Source organism: Podarcis melisellensis (genome assembly GCF_964234715.1).
Source record: "Podarcis melisellensis genome assembly, chromosome: 11".
NCBI lineage: Eukaryota > Metazoa > Chordata > Lepidosauria > Squamata > Lacertidae > Podarcis > Podarcis melisellensis.
Window position 1 is genome coordinate 52,815,573 of NC_138543.1, and position 14,394 is coordinate 52,829,966.

A 14,394-nucleotide genomic window follows, 5' to 3' on the forward strand; every position below is an offset into this window, starting at 1 on the left:
TTCTGTGCATGTGCAACCGCTGAAACCCAGAAGTAACCGGTTCTGGTACTTCCGGGTTTCAGCAGTCCGCAACCCAAAAAAATGCAACCTGAAGCAGCTGTAACCCGAGGTATGACTGTATTTAGAAGTAGGATACTTTGCTAATCTACCCAGAGGTTCTCTAGTAGATGCCAGCCCACCTGTGGCCCACCACTGGTCTACATAGAATCATAGAACTGTTGAGTTGGATGGGAACCCAAGTGTCATCTAGCTGAACCCCCGCAAGGCAAGAATCTCAACACATGGTCCCCCATCCAATTGGAAGCCATACTGGACCCTGCTTAGCTTTGCAAATGTGCTAGCAGCTTTATTACTGCACCAATAGGAGGTGGGAAATCATGGCTAAAATAGCAGCATATGGCAAATCCGAGACTGGTTAAAATAGCAGTGAGGTTGTTAAGAGCCTTGATGACCTTATGAGCTGAATTTGGACATTGCTTCATTTGGAATAAATGAAACTGGGAGCGCAATTCTGTAAACAAGCTTCATCGCTCAAAGAGAGCTTCAGCTCTCAGAGCGGAAGCATCCATCCCTCGCTTCCTTTCCCCCGTTAACCAGAGGGGTGGGTGGGCTCTTGTCATCTGGTCCGTGTCCCCCATCGCATGCTTTGCTGAATTGGATGTCTTTCTTTATATCCTAGAAACAGGATGAACACCTGCATAATTTTTGCAGATTGCTGGGAGTAGAGCACAGCCAAATGGAGCACTGGCTCTGCCATCGGAAGCTGGTCACCACTTCGGAGACCTATATCAAGAACATGTCAGTCCAGCAGGTTGTGAACGCCAGGAATGCGCTGGCCAAGCACATTTATGCCCAGCTGTTCAACTGGATTGTGCAGCACATCAACAAGGCCCTGCACACCACGGTCAAGCAGCATTCGTTTATCGGGGTGCTGGACATTTACGGGTAGGCAGAAAGCTTGTTTTCATTTGCCAGGACAAGGTTTCCGCTGGACGCTTGAGATTGTTTCCATTGCAATTTGCAAAATGGTTAGAGCCGTGTGTGCTGATGGGGTGGCCGTTTGCTTATCCATGCAGGAAAACATAACAGTAATACTTGGCAGAATTTGTATAGCACTTTTAAGGAGGATTACTCAAATGCAAAAGGACATGGGTGGCACTGTGGGTTAAACCATAGAGCCTAGGGCTTGCCGATCAGAAGGTCAGCGGTTCGAATCCCCGCGATGGGGTGAGCTCCCGTTGCTCGGTCCCTGCTCCTGCCAACCTAGCAGTACGAAAGCACACCAGTGCAAGTAGATAAATAGGTACTGCTCTGGCAGGAAGGTAAACAGCGTTTCTGTGCACTGCTCTGGTTCACAGGAGTGGCTTTGTCATGCTGGCCACATGACCTGTAAGCTGTCTGCGGACAAATGCTGGCTCCCTCGACCAGTAAAGCGAGATGAGTGCCGCAACCCCAGATTCATTCGCGACTGGACCTGATGGTCAGGGGTCCCTTTACCTTTACTCAAATGCAGGCTGAGACTTTTGCTGAGACTACGGAGGAAGTTATTTGCAAAACTGATTGAAAGAGAACCACCATGAGATCTATGGATAAAATGTGGTTAACAAATTTAATAAATAAACTGCAATTGGGAAACAAGTTCAGACCCCATGTGTCTTCTGTGGCCACAGTTGCAGCCGCAGCTAAATGCCAGTTTGAGAATCACAGCTGTGGAGTACTGGGTACTTTGCATATATAATTTTGCTGCTGCTTACAACAGTCCTGTGAGGTAGTACAGTCTTCTGTTTCCAACAGTGTCAGTCATGTTTTGATTACGTCTTGATTAATGGAGGTTCCAATTGTATCCTTTTTAAAAAACAACTAAGCTAGTGGTCAGCACCACATATTGTGGCAATGAGTTCCGTAAGTTAATCATGGTGTGAATAAGTGCTTCCTTTTGTCTGACTTGCGTCTATTGTCAATCATACTTGTTTGGGTGACCCCAAGTTCTGATTTTATGAATGCAGAAAGAAAATATTTCTCTGTCCACATCATTCATAATCATATCCACTTTGTCTCCATGGACCATCTCCCATCTTCACTATTTTACTAAAACAAACAAAAAAACAAACCCAATTTCTTTATCCTTTTGTCACAGAGGAGATGCCCCAATTCTTTGATCAATGGGACAAAAGAGGTGTGAAAATCGAAGGATTTTTTTTTTTAAAGTAACCTAATAAATCCGTACAAGTTCTCTTGATTTCAGAGAGAGTTCCCCCTGCCAAGGATGGAGGTTTGACAAGCCAAAAGCTATTAGCGACACAGGAAAAAAGAGAGAGGCATAAGACCAATGGAAAAAGAAAAAAAAAGCTTGCCAGTCGGAGACATCTGAGCTGAGAACAGGAATCTGAATTGAAGGCTAATACCCGTGAAAGATTAAGTTAGGCAAGGGGGTGTCTATTAGTGTGAAATTCATTTTCTTCACCCAGCATCTGGTGCTTATGCCTATTTGTCAGAGAAGGGGTTTGGGAATCACTGCCCTAAAAAAAGACAAACTGGGCTAAGTGGCATCGTTTAATTGATCAAAGAGACGCTTCGGTGCAATGAGCTTTGCCAGCAAACGTCAGGAATATGATCTCTTCAGCAAAAGAGCTTTATCTGCTAGGGATGCTGGTGAGAATTAGCTGCTGTCGTCTCTCGTCGTTGCACCTCTCTCTAATGAAACTTCTGCATAGACACAAATCGCAGAAACGAAGCAATGGAGCCCAGTTGCGTCCCGCTGGCCTCTCCAGAATAACCTAGTTGGCCACTGTGTGAACAGGAATGCTGGACTAGATGGACCTTTGGTCTCACCCAGCAGGGCTCTTCTTATAATAATAATCTTTTTCTCATATACCACCCTAAAAAACATTTGGTCCAGGCTAGAATCGTACATTGACAAGCTGATGAATTGACCCGCAGCCTCAGTGATAGTGGCAGGCGACTTAAATGCTAGAATTGGCCAGTCTGATGATGACTTGTATGCTCACTTCCACGAATCGCCTCCCATCTTAGAGGAAGCCCAATCTATACCAATCAGGCACTCAAAAATTAAGGGTTGCAAATTTGCAGGCCTGTGCCTATTGCGCTTGTCTAACAAGCTGGTCATATTGAATGGTCGCATCAAAAGGGAAAAGGATGGGGAATTTACCTCCCCTCCAACTGGGTTGCCCCAGCCACTCTGGGGCGGGATATGTATATCCCACCCTCCCCAGCCAAAGCTGGGTTCAGAGGGGCTACCAACAGTAAAAATAGCACAGTTTACATAAAATCACAGTCAATTAATTGAAATACATTCTAAAATCAATTCGGAATCAAATTAATGGCAACCATTGGGCTAGAGTTCTATGAGGATTACAGAAGGAGGGGGGTCAGACTATGCTTTGGCCAAAGGCCAGGTAGAACAGCTCTGTCTTGCAGGCGCTGCGGAAAGATGTCAAGTCCCTCAGGACCCTAATCTCTTGTGACAGAGTGTTCCACCAAGCTGGGGCCACGGCCAAAAAAGCCCTGGCTCTGGTTGAGGCCACCCTAACCTCCCTGTGGCCCGGGATCTCGAAGATGTTTTTATTTGAAGACCGTAAGGTCCACCGTGGGACATACCAGGAGAGGAGATCCCGTAGGCATGAGGGTCCTAGGCTGTGTAGGGCTTTAAAGGTTAAAACCAGCACCTTAAACCTGATCCTGTACTCCACCGGGAGCCTGTGCAGCTGGTATAGCACTGGGTGAATGTGATCCCACGGCGAGGACCCCGTAAGGAGTCTCGCCGTGGCATTCTGCACCCGCTGGAGTTTCTGGTCTCAAGGGCAGCCCCACGTAGAGTGAGTTACAATAATCAAGCCTGGAGGTGACCGTCGCATGGATCACAGTGGCTAGGTCAGGGCGAGAGAGGCAATACAGCAGCAAACATTAAAAGCTTGCATTCTTATAGCAGAAGGAAAGGGACAGTAAGCTGAGCACAATGGGCCATGGTGAAAATTTATCATGGTCTGCACTGTTGTCATTAGTATGCATGCTTTTATTTGCATGCCTTTCATCAAATTAACACAAACAGCATGCAGCCATGGCCTGGTACATGCAGTGAATTTTTACCCACCTCAATTTGTTATATACTGGAATGTATCTTGGGGATATGGCAAGAGATCATACATCATCATGTCCAAAGCTAAGGTTCCAAATGGAAATGCTTGTGGAATTCTCCTGGCGAGAGAGTTTTAATTCATGTTCAGCCATATTTGACACATTTTAGTCGGGCCTGGAACTGCCTCCCAACAGCTAAAAATCTAGAGTCACTTAATCAAAGATCGCGAGAGAGCTTGACAAATTGTAAAATATAATGGAAGGTGATTTTCACTTGAAGCCTCTGTTATTATTTTTTAAGCGTAGGGTATCCCTGGATTGTGCATTTCAGACTTTCTCTGTGGTTCCCATAGCTTTAGAACTTGTTCAGTCTGCCCTGTTGTTGTTGTTTAGCCGTTTAGTCGTGTCTGACTCTTCATGACCCCCTGGATCAGAGCACGCCAGGCACTCCTGTCTTCCACTGCCTCCCGCAGTTTAATCAAACTCATGCTGGTAGCTTCGAGAACACTATCCAACCATCTCATCCTCTGTCGTCCCCTTCTCCTTGTGCCCTCCATCTTTCCCAACATCAGGGTCTTTTCCAGGGAGTCTTCTCTTCTCATGAGGTGGCCAAAGTATTGGAGCCTTAGCTTCAGGATTGGTCCTTCTAGTGAGCACTCAGGGCTGATTTCCTTCAGAATGGAGAGGTTTGATCTTCTTGCAGTCCATGGGACTCTCCAGTCTCTCCTCCAGCACCACAATTCAAAAGCATCAATTCTTCGGCGATCAGCCTTCTTTATGGTCCAGCTCTCTTTATGCCCACACATAGTTCTAATAAAATAACCATGTGCCCAGGAAGTCAAGTAGCCTGGTGAGTTAAGCAGAAGTCTTGAACTAAATTACTTGAGTTTTCCATGGCCGTTTTTCCAGCTTTGAAACCAGAAGTTATAACCCTCGAGCCCCAGGAAAGTAAATTATTAATGCTCTTAATGCTTCTAATGGGCTTGGAAGACAAAAGTTAAGCATATCTTCTGCATAGAGAAACATACACTGCGGACAGTTGGATCTTTTCAAATCTTTGTGGGCAGGCTGATCCTTTGGTTATGGCTTTCCAGCAAAACCGCCAGTGTCTTATTAAGCTTACTAGGTGATTGCAGGATGCAAAAATGCCCAACACACCAGAAAGCTAAAACTTTTTGGCAAATTGTACATGTTTTTAAGATTTTGTTTTCATCTTCAATTTGAAATCTCTGTGGCTTTACATTTTTCATGATAAGCAATGCTTCCTTCAGACTTACTCCAGTACTCATCCTGCCGAATGTTTTGGTTCCCTGGGGAGTGTATAATTGCAGCTTCTGATTTTTTCAGAAATAAAAAGAAAAGAATTCTGTTTTGCAGAAGGTTGGTGTGCTGTAGCTGTTAGTGTTGTGGAGATCTGGGTTCAAATCCCTGCTCAGTCTTGAAACTCCTTTTCTCAGCCTAGCCCTAGTAGCTGTGAGAATGAAATTGGATAAACTCCTGTGTACATGGTTTTGTTTTTGTTAAGTTGTGGGCGAACGTATCAAACGACACAGCAATTCTTCAAACAGCTCTTGTTTATTCAGAGGCCAGAACAGAACTGAACTGAAGAGCTCTGTCAGCCTGCTTATATAGAGCTCCAGAACAACGTAACTGTAGCAACTTTCTAAAACTATCCAATCACTGAACGTCACTTTCGATCCTTCATTTGCATACAAACTATCCAATCACTGAACATCACTTTCGATCCTTCATTTGCATAACTATCTACAGTATCCCCCTGCTGGCCCAGGGTGAGAACTTCAGTACATAACAGTTTTTATCTGGAAGAAGACGAGCTATAACTATGACTGGGTGCATTATTAATTTTTTTAAAATTAGGCGTGTCTGTCCTTTGGGTTTCTGTTGAGAAAGAAGAGCCAGACAGCAAAGAAGAAGAAAAGGGGAATTAGTAACGTAGGCTTTATCACACAATCTCTCTAGCTTACTTTTAAAAACTCCACAATGTTTTCAGCCTTAGGGTGTTTTCATACATTGTGTTAACAAGTACTCTTGAGCTTGTCCCTGGTGTTTTGTGTGTCATGTCTGAATTCATACGGGCATAAGAGCCAAAGTCCCATGTGGTTCAGCATGCTGTTCTCAGAGTGGCCAATCAGATGCCCCCAGTTAACTATTGTGTGAATGTTGTTGTTGTTGTGAAGTGAATAGTGGACCCAATCTGGAAGGGGACCCTGATGTTGGAGAGAGATGGGGCAGGAAGTTAGCACAAGCGAGTTCGTTTTATTCACACATTTTTGTACAATGCCCTGCTCAGTAACGGCAATCCTGCAAGATGGATCGCTGTTACTATCTCAGTATTGCAAATGGGGAAACTGAGGCTGGAAGGTGGTGGGTTGTGTGAGGTGAGGCTTGGACTGGCGACTTCCCATGTTTACAGTTCACACTCGGAAAGAAAAAGTAAAACTCTGTTTTTCACTTAGTTTGTTACCCTGCATATTTGGCAGCACAGGCTATCCTCATCGGATTTGGGCTGATGTGTCATTGCAAGAAATGTTGTTTTTGTCCTCCCTGTCAGCGGAATGTGAGGATGGCCACCAATTTAGTTGGCTTTAAAGTGGGATTAGACAAATTCACCAAGGATAAGGCTATCAGCGTCTACTAGTCTTGACGGTTATACTTCCAGGATCAGAGGCAGAATGACCGTGAATACTAATTGCTGTGGAGAAGCAGCGGGAGAGAGCCGCTGCCTCCATGTCATTTATTCGTTTATTTTGTGGACCGCCCTTCATCTGAAGATCAGAAGGCAGTTCACAACATTGAAATTACAAAATGTGAACACAAAATACATACTAAAGCAAAAGCAAACCAATAACCCCTCTCCCACAACACATTTAAAAGGCCTTAGAATATTCTGTCAGCCAAAGGCCTGGTTATAGAGAAACATTTTTGCCTCCTTGGGGAGAGCATTCCACACACATTGAGCCACCACCGAAAAGGCCCATTCTCATGTTGCCACCCTTCGGACTTCTAATGAAGGAGGCACGCAAAGAAGGGACTCAGATGATGATCTCAGGATCTGGGTCAGTTCATATAAGGAGAGGTAGTCCTTGAGGTACTGTGTTTCTGAGCCATTTAAGGCTTTATAGGTCAAAACCAGCACTTTGAATTGGGCCCATAAACTGTTTGGCAGCCAGTTCAGTCAGGCTAGGATTGGCGTTATATGCTGAAACCGTCTTGTAGCTTGGCTGCCGAATTCTGCACCAGCTGAAGTTTCCAAACCGTCTTTAGAGGCAGCCCTGCATAGAACGCATTGCAGTAGTCTAATGTAGAGACTATCAGAGCTTTCTTGTGTTCATGGTCTTTCCAGAGGCATTGGACATTCTGGAAAATAATATGCCATATGAGACAGGCCTTTGGTCCACTATCCAGAAGAGCTCCTCTTCTGAAATCTCTTGTTCATCCTACATCATAGGAAAACATCTTGTATTCCGTATTTGTGCCTTCTTTCGTGGAGACAAAGGGACAGTTCATTTCCCAATTTTTAGGCTGCATGCTGAAATCGCACTATCACAAATACATTTTTAACAGCCTAAATCTGAGTCTTTGAGCAGAACTTTCCTTAATCGACCTCAAAATGGGGGGATTGGATTTCCATTGGAGCAGCACACTTACAAACTGTAAAAGTTAATGGTTTTATCTTAAGCCAATGGTTTTATCTTAAGCCTTCAGTTCTCTTGCTCTGTTAGAGTTAAGCTGTTATATATGACAATAGAGGAGCTCTTAATCTGATAAAATCGGGGAAATTGGGGGACATTTTTAACTGAATGCCGCCTGTATTAAATAACAAGATTGCAGAGCCTGGAGAGTTACAAATGCAGCCCTTAAAAAATGACAACAAAAATACATTTTAAGCCCTTTATCTTTATGGTCCAGTGGAAGTGTTCTGCCTTAGCTGCCTTTTTATCTTCTCAAAAGCTTTATTAATTGAATAGAAAGAAGCTCGTGTTTTCTCCTTCTTTCCCAGCAATAAATACAGAGGGAGGGAGGGAGACAGTGACAGAGAGAAAGGTGGTGCTTATTTAGATGTTTAGGGCATTCAGAACATAAGAGCCGTATTGGATCAGGCCAATGACCCTTGTAATAATAATAATAAAATTATATCCAGCCCTCCCCAGCTGAAGCCGGGCTCAGAGCGCCTATCAACAGTAAAATGATAAAACATTCTAAAATCGTTTCATTCTAAAATTAATTCCAATCAAATTAATGGCAACCATTGGGCTAGAGGTTCTGTGAGGATTGCCAAAGGAGGGAGTCAGACTGTGCCTTGGCCAAAGGCCTGGTGGAACAGCTCTGTCTTGCAGGCCTGTGGAAAAGTGTCAAGACCCACAGGACCCTCGTCTCTTGGGACAGAGCGTTCCACCAGATCGGGGCCACAGCCGAAAAAGCCCTGGCTCTGGTTGAGGCCAGCATCCTGAGGTGGTAGAGGAAGTACCTTTAGGAAGGAGGTGTAGGGGTGTGTGTGTGTGTGTGTGTGTGTGTGAGAGAGAGAGAGAGAGAGAGAGAGAGAGAGAGAAGCACAGTGGGGGCCTCATATTCCCAGGGTGGCCCCTACTAAAGCAAACAGTCTAATTGGTCAATGTCTAAAAGATATCGAGCATCAGAACAACCTGGCCGCTATAAGGAAATTCTGCCCTTGGTATGTTCAGTTTCCACCTCTGCATTTTGATTCTCTGGCCCCATTTCTGCACAAACTTGTTATCCCAAAGTACAGACGTGCTTTTACACTTGCGAGACTGGATGTTTTGCCATCTGCAGTACTTGAGGGTCGGTTCCAAAAGATCCCGCCTGAGAAACGTCTTTGCCCTTGTGAAGATGGTAGCACCAAAACAGTGGTACATGTCCTCCTGTCCTGTACTCTCTACAAAGACCTGAGGAACGAGAGCATCACCCCATTCGTACTAACCATCCCAGGGCGCTCAACCACTGCCACAATGTCCTTTCTTCTATCAGATCAAAATGAGAAAATAACAGCAAAGTTTGCTAGGTTTATAGCAGGGATAATCAGAATAAGGGCCTCTAACTGACAGCTAATTCAGGACTTTAAATTGTGCTTTTATATCAAATTTCCTTTTCTGTGTATACTGTAATGTTTTACTGTTGCTATGGCCATTGGCTAATGTGAATAAAGTTCTATATCATCTATCTATCTATCTATCTATCATCTATCTATCTATCATCTATCTATCTATCTATCTATCATCTATCTATCTATCATCATCTATATCTATCTATCTATCATCTATCTATCTTCCTAGGGTGGTGGCTTCCAAAAGAATAAAAATAAAACGATTAAAATGTAACTACAAACTCAGATTTTAGAAATGGTTCTTTGTAGCCTTTACCTAAGAATGTTGTTTCGGTCTGCAGGTTTGAAACTTTCGAAGTGAACAGCTTTGAACAATTCTGCATCAACTATGCCAATGAAAAGCTCCAGCAGCAGTTCAACTCGGTAATTTGGGTTTATAGTTTTTATTTTTCCACAGTGACATTGTCTGGAAATGTGGTGAAGAGGGATAGATAGAAAAGCAAATATTTTTTAATATGTGCAAAAGATGGCAAGGGGGTCTCCAACCACATTACATTTTTAACACACAGCAGGCTTTTCTTTTCTTTCTTTCAGTTGAGATTATTTTGTTTTCGCTGAAAACAGGGTGTATTATTTATCATGTTAAAATTACAGATGAGCCCTCAGTATTCAGGGGGGGGGTCTGTAATATTTTGCATGCTTGCTTAACATAATGGTCCATTGGTTTCAATGGGGTTTCCTCCTGTGAGGAAGAGTAGCCTGTATCTAAATTGTAGCTGAAAATGTATTTAATCATCTCCCAGATTCAGAGACTACATGTATTTGTTTTATTTATTTATAAAAAAATATTTATATACCGCTGTATCATAAATATATATCACAGTGATTTGCAACAACAGGAAGCTCTCAGAGTTCCCAACTATCTAATGGCCTGACTAATAAAAGTTTTCCCATCCTATTTTTTTAATATATAAAAAAACAAGTTTTTCCAGCCTTGCTGAATGTGGACACTACAAAATATACATTTAAGAGAAGAAATGGTGTTAATGTTCTGTCAACCCTTCTCCCCCACAAAAAGCAGGCAACACTTCTTCACTTTCCCCTTCCCTCCCCCCATAACAAATGAAATACAGGTGAAGAAAGCAAGGCACACCCTCCCCACAACAGGTAACCCCCCCCCTTGCCCTAGCCGAACAATTTTGAAAAAGCAAAAACCAAAACTAACCAGTCATTGTCCTATGGAATTCGAAACGACCATGAAATTAATCATTTCACTGAAACGTTATTGGTGCAACTTTGTAAAGTTTCAGTGAGCAAATTTGGGGTCCTCCAATTTCCCCCCGTTCCTGCCGATGGCTGCAAGATCTCTGTATCTAAGAATTTGTGCCAGAGCTTGCTTTTTGTTCCTCTTCCCTCCAAGTTCCCTTTCCTTTTCTGTTGTGTCACTTAGGCAGGTGCTGTCATTCCACTGCTATCCGAAAGCCACTCGGCGAGCCTTTTTCAGCTGCAGAGGAGAATAAAAATGCCTGCTGCTGCTACTAATAATAGTGATCCTCAGGTGCCGCTTTCGCAGTCAGCCTAGATTTAAAAGAGGCAGGGAAAGAATGAGTTGGAAGGGACCCTAAGGGTCATCTAGTCCAACCCCCTGCAATGCAGGAATATGGAGCTGTCCCATGTGGGGATTGAACCTGCAACCTTGATGTTATCACAGCACTTTACACACAGCACTTACCTGCGGGGAAGAAAGCAACACGACTGTGCTTCTGGTTTCACTCTCAATGCCCATTTTTGCACAGACCCCATGCCTTGGGTGTCTGTCCCAGTGTGTGACCTTTTGAGAATCAGACATTTGGAATAATAATAATAATAATATTTTTTTTATATATACCCCACCCGTCCCAGTTCAAAAACCAGGCTTGGGGTGGCTAACAACAAATTTAAAACACTTTAAAACACTTAATTCTAAGAGTAGCATTAAATACAGTATAAAAACATGAATAACAATAAAATTCCAAAATCAAAAATCAATTAGATAATCCCCAGGGCTAGCTGGCTGAATTTAAAGCAGGCATTAAATCTAGAGAGTGACTAGGCATCTACTTACTGTCTGGGCTTTGAAAAAATAAAATAAAATCCCAGTAGGCCCTTGAGAACGTTCCTTCATTTATCATCAGATTAGTTTTTCCTAAATCCAGACGGACCTTTACTGTCTTTCGGTTGCAGCATGTGTTTAAACTGGAGCAGGAGGAATATATGAAGGAGCAGATCCCTTGGACACTTATAGATTTTTACGACAACCAGCCATGCATAGACCTTATTGAAGCCAAGCTGGGTATCTTCGACTTGCTGGATGAAGAATGCAAGGTAAGAAGAGCCGGAATCGTTCTTGGTCACCCTCCTTCTATACGAGTGTCACGATAAGCAATAAGCTTTAAAGGCTTTTGGAAATTCTGCCTTTGCTGCTCCTATAATCCTCCGCTTAGCAGAGCAGAGCTGAGCAGCCCCATCCTTTTGCTACCTGACTTACCTGCCACACAGTTTGCTTGCTTGCTTGTTTTATGAAGGCAGCCCTGTATGGGGAAGTTTTAAATGTTTGCTGTTCTATTGTGTTTTTAATATTTTGTTGGGAACCGCCCAGAGTGGCTGGGGCAACCCAGTCGGATGGGTGGGAATAACAATACAGTTGTACCTTGGTTGACGAATGGAATCCGTTCCGGAAGTCCGTTCGACTTCCAAAACGTTCATGAACCAAGGCGCAGCTTCCGATTGGCTGATTGGGCCCGGAAACAGTGCCAACAGTCGAAACCGATGTTCAGGTTCCAAAGAAGGTTTGCAAACCGGAACACTCACTTCCGGGTTTGCGGCGTTCGGGAGCCAAAACGTTTGAGTCGCAAGGCGTTCGTCAACCAAGGTACAATTGGGAGAAGAAGAGGAGGAAGAGGAAGAAGAAGAAGTCTATAAACATGACTAAGTATAGGTCCAACTGAAAATATATGACAGTAATTAGCCCTGGATGCGGGTGGCACTGTGAGTTAAACCATAGAGCCTAGGGCTTGCTGATCAGAAGGTCAGCGGTTCGAATCCCCACGACAGGGTGAGCTCCCGTTGCTCGGTCCCTGCTCCTGCCAACCTAGCAGTTCAAAAGCACGTCAAAGTGCAAGTAGATCAATAGGTACTGTTCTGGCAGGAAGGTAAACGGCGTTTCCGTGCGCTGCTCTGGTTCGCCAGAAGCGGCTTAGTCATGCTGGCCACATGACCCGGAAGCTGTACGCCAGCTCCCTCGGCCAATAAAGCGAGATGAGCGCCGCAACCCCAGAGTCGGCTACGACTGGACCTAATGGTCAGGGATCCCTTTACCTTTTACCTTACTCCTTTGAAATTAGCTACGGGTTTTTTTTTGGCTGTTGGCTGTGCCTGGAAGCAGGATAGCACTTTCAGATTTCAGTAAGAGACATGGGGTGTGGGATGGCGGGGCATAAAGAATAAATTGTGCAAAACTCCATTCTTGTCAAATCCTCACATTTTAAGGATGCCGTGAGTAAACAAAGGTGGCATTATCTTGATTGCATGGCAAAATTTTATGGAAAAGCCTTTTCAAAAATAAACTTCGTTACTCTGTACAATAATTAAACAGAAGATAAAATAGGTCATCTGAGGTGTGTGGGATTGTGATACAGAGAAGCAAAGGCTGTCAAGTTACTGCTGAAATACGTGTTTTCTGCCTAGGTGTATATCTGCTTTGAGTAATTAAGACACTAAGCGCTTTAAACTTAAAAAAGCTATTGTCTTTTAGTGCTGAGCTTTCTTGTTTTGCCAAAACACAGGATGCAACCCGAATGAATCAACTTTGTGCTTCATTTCTGCATAAATATTTGTTTACTGTTTTCTCAAGCGCTAGTAGCATTGCTGTAAGAGGTGATAATGGTGCGATAAAAGTTGTAAGGAAAATGTTGGGGTAAATATAAAAGTAAAACGCTCAAAACGTTTTATTCTCAAGCCACGAAAATCCTGACCAATACAAGTGCCCCAGTTTGCCACCAAAGATGCTTACCTATTTGGTATGTTGCTGGGGTGCTAGCATGTTTTGATGAGGTCTAAGTTCAGTCTCTTAACTACCTGCATCTAGGAATGGACAGATCAGTCAATATCTGTCTGTAGCCGGTTTTGCATGTGTTAGAATAGACTTGCAGAGTTGGAAGGGGCCCTGAAAATTGTCTAGTACAATGCAGGAATCTCAACTAGATCATACATGACAGACGGCCGCCCAACCTCTGCAGTGGTTAGAGGGTTGGACTAGGATCTGAAAGATCAGGGTTCAAATCGCCAATCAGTCAAGCTCATTGGGTGACCTTAAGCGGTTGCAGTCTTTTATAGCCTACCTCGCAAGGTTGTTGTAAGAATAACATGGTAAAAGGTAGACTTGAGGTCCTTGGAGGAGAAGTGAGATATACATGTCCAAAACAGTTGTGCGCAGGGGTTTTGTCCTTGGGCAAATTTTACCAGAAAAAAATACACTAATCCAGCTTGTACCAACTTGGGGCCTCCCAGATGTTTTGAACTACAGCTTCTATCAGCTAATGGGAGTTGTAGTTGAAGACATCTGAGGAGTCACAGGTAAGTGAAGGCTGGATTAGTGCAAGTGGTACTGATCGTGTCAACGTCGTGTATCACAAACTGCTGTAATCGTATCATCGCTACGGAACGAACTGGCAGTGCAAATCTCCATTCAGAACTGCCTCAACCCTAACAACATTTTGTAAAATCAGCATACGGCATGTGCTTTTATGCTGAATATTGATGTGTTTCTGTGTTAACACCTCTCGCTTCCCTCGCTTTCTTCCTTTAAGGTCCCTAAGGGAACAGATCAGAACTGGGCTCAGAAGCTGTACGATCGCCATGGCAGCAGCCAGCACTTCCAGAAGCCTCGCATGTCAAACATCTCCTTTATAGTTGTGCACTTTGCAGATAAGGTAATAGGAGCGGCTGGAGAGAGTGCTGCATTCGGCTGCGTTCTGTGTGGCGATGGGCTGAGTGTGGTTTGTGGCAGCTGCTAAGAATGTGTTTACTTTCCTCTTTATCTTCAAATTCTCAGGCTAGTCTAGAATCACAGAATTGTAGAGTTGGGAAGAACCCCAAGGGCCCAACCACCTCCAATGCAGGAATGAACTGAAAGCCTGCATTTGGGGGGTAGGATGGGACCGAAAGCTCCAGCTGCT

General features: G+C 43.9%; 1 protein-coding gene across 3 annotated transcripts in view; it reads left to right on the forward strand.

Annotated features, from left to right (window-relative positions):
* MYO5B (myosin VB) overlaps positions 1-14,394 on the forward strand; it is a 295,897-nt gene that overhangs the window by 176,632 nt on the left and 104,871 nt on the right. For all 3 annotated transcript variants that reach the window (XM_081929539.1, XM_081929540.1, XM_081929541.1), the window contains exons 10-13: positions 680-945; positions 9,520-9,601; positions 11,402-11,542; positions 14,026-14,148. In XM_081929539.1, the coding sequence (XP_081785665.1) occupies positions 680-945; positions 9,520-9,601; positions 11,402-11,542; positions 14,026-14,148 (612 nt within the window). The remainder of the gene's footprint in view (positions 1-679; positions 946-9,519; positions 9,602-11,401; positions 11,543-14,025; positions 14,149-14,394) is intronic.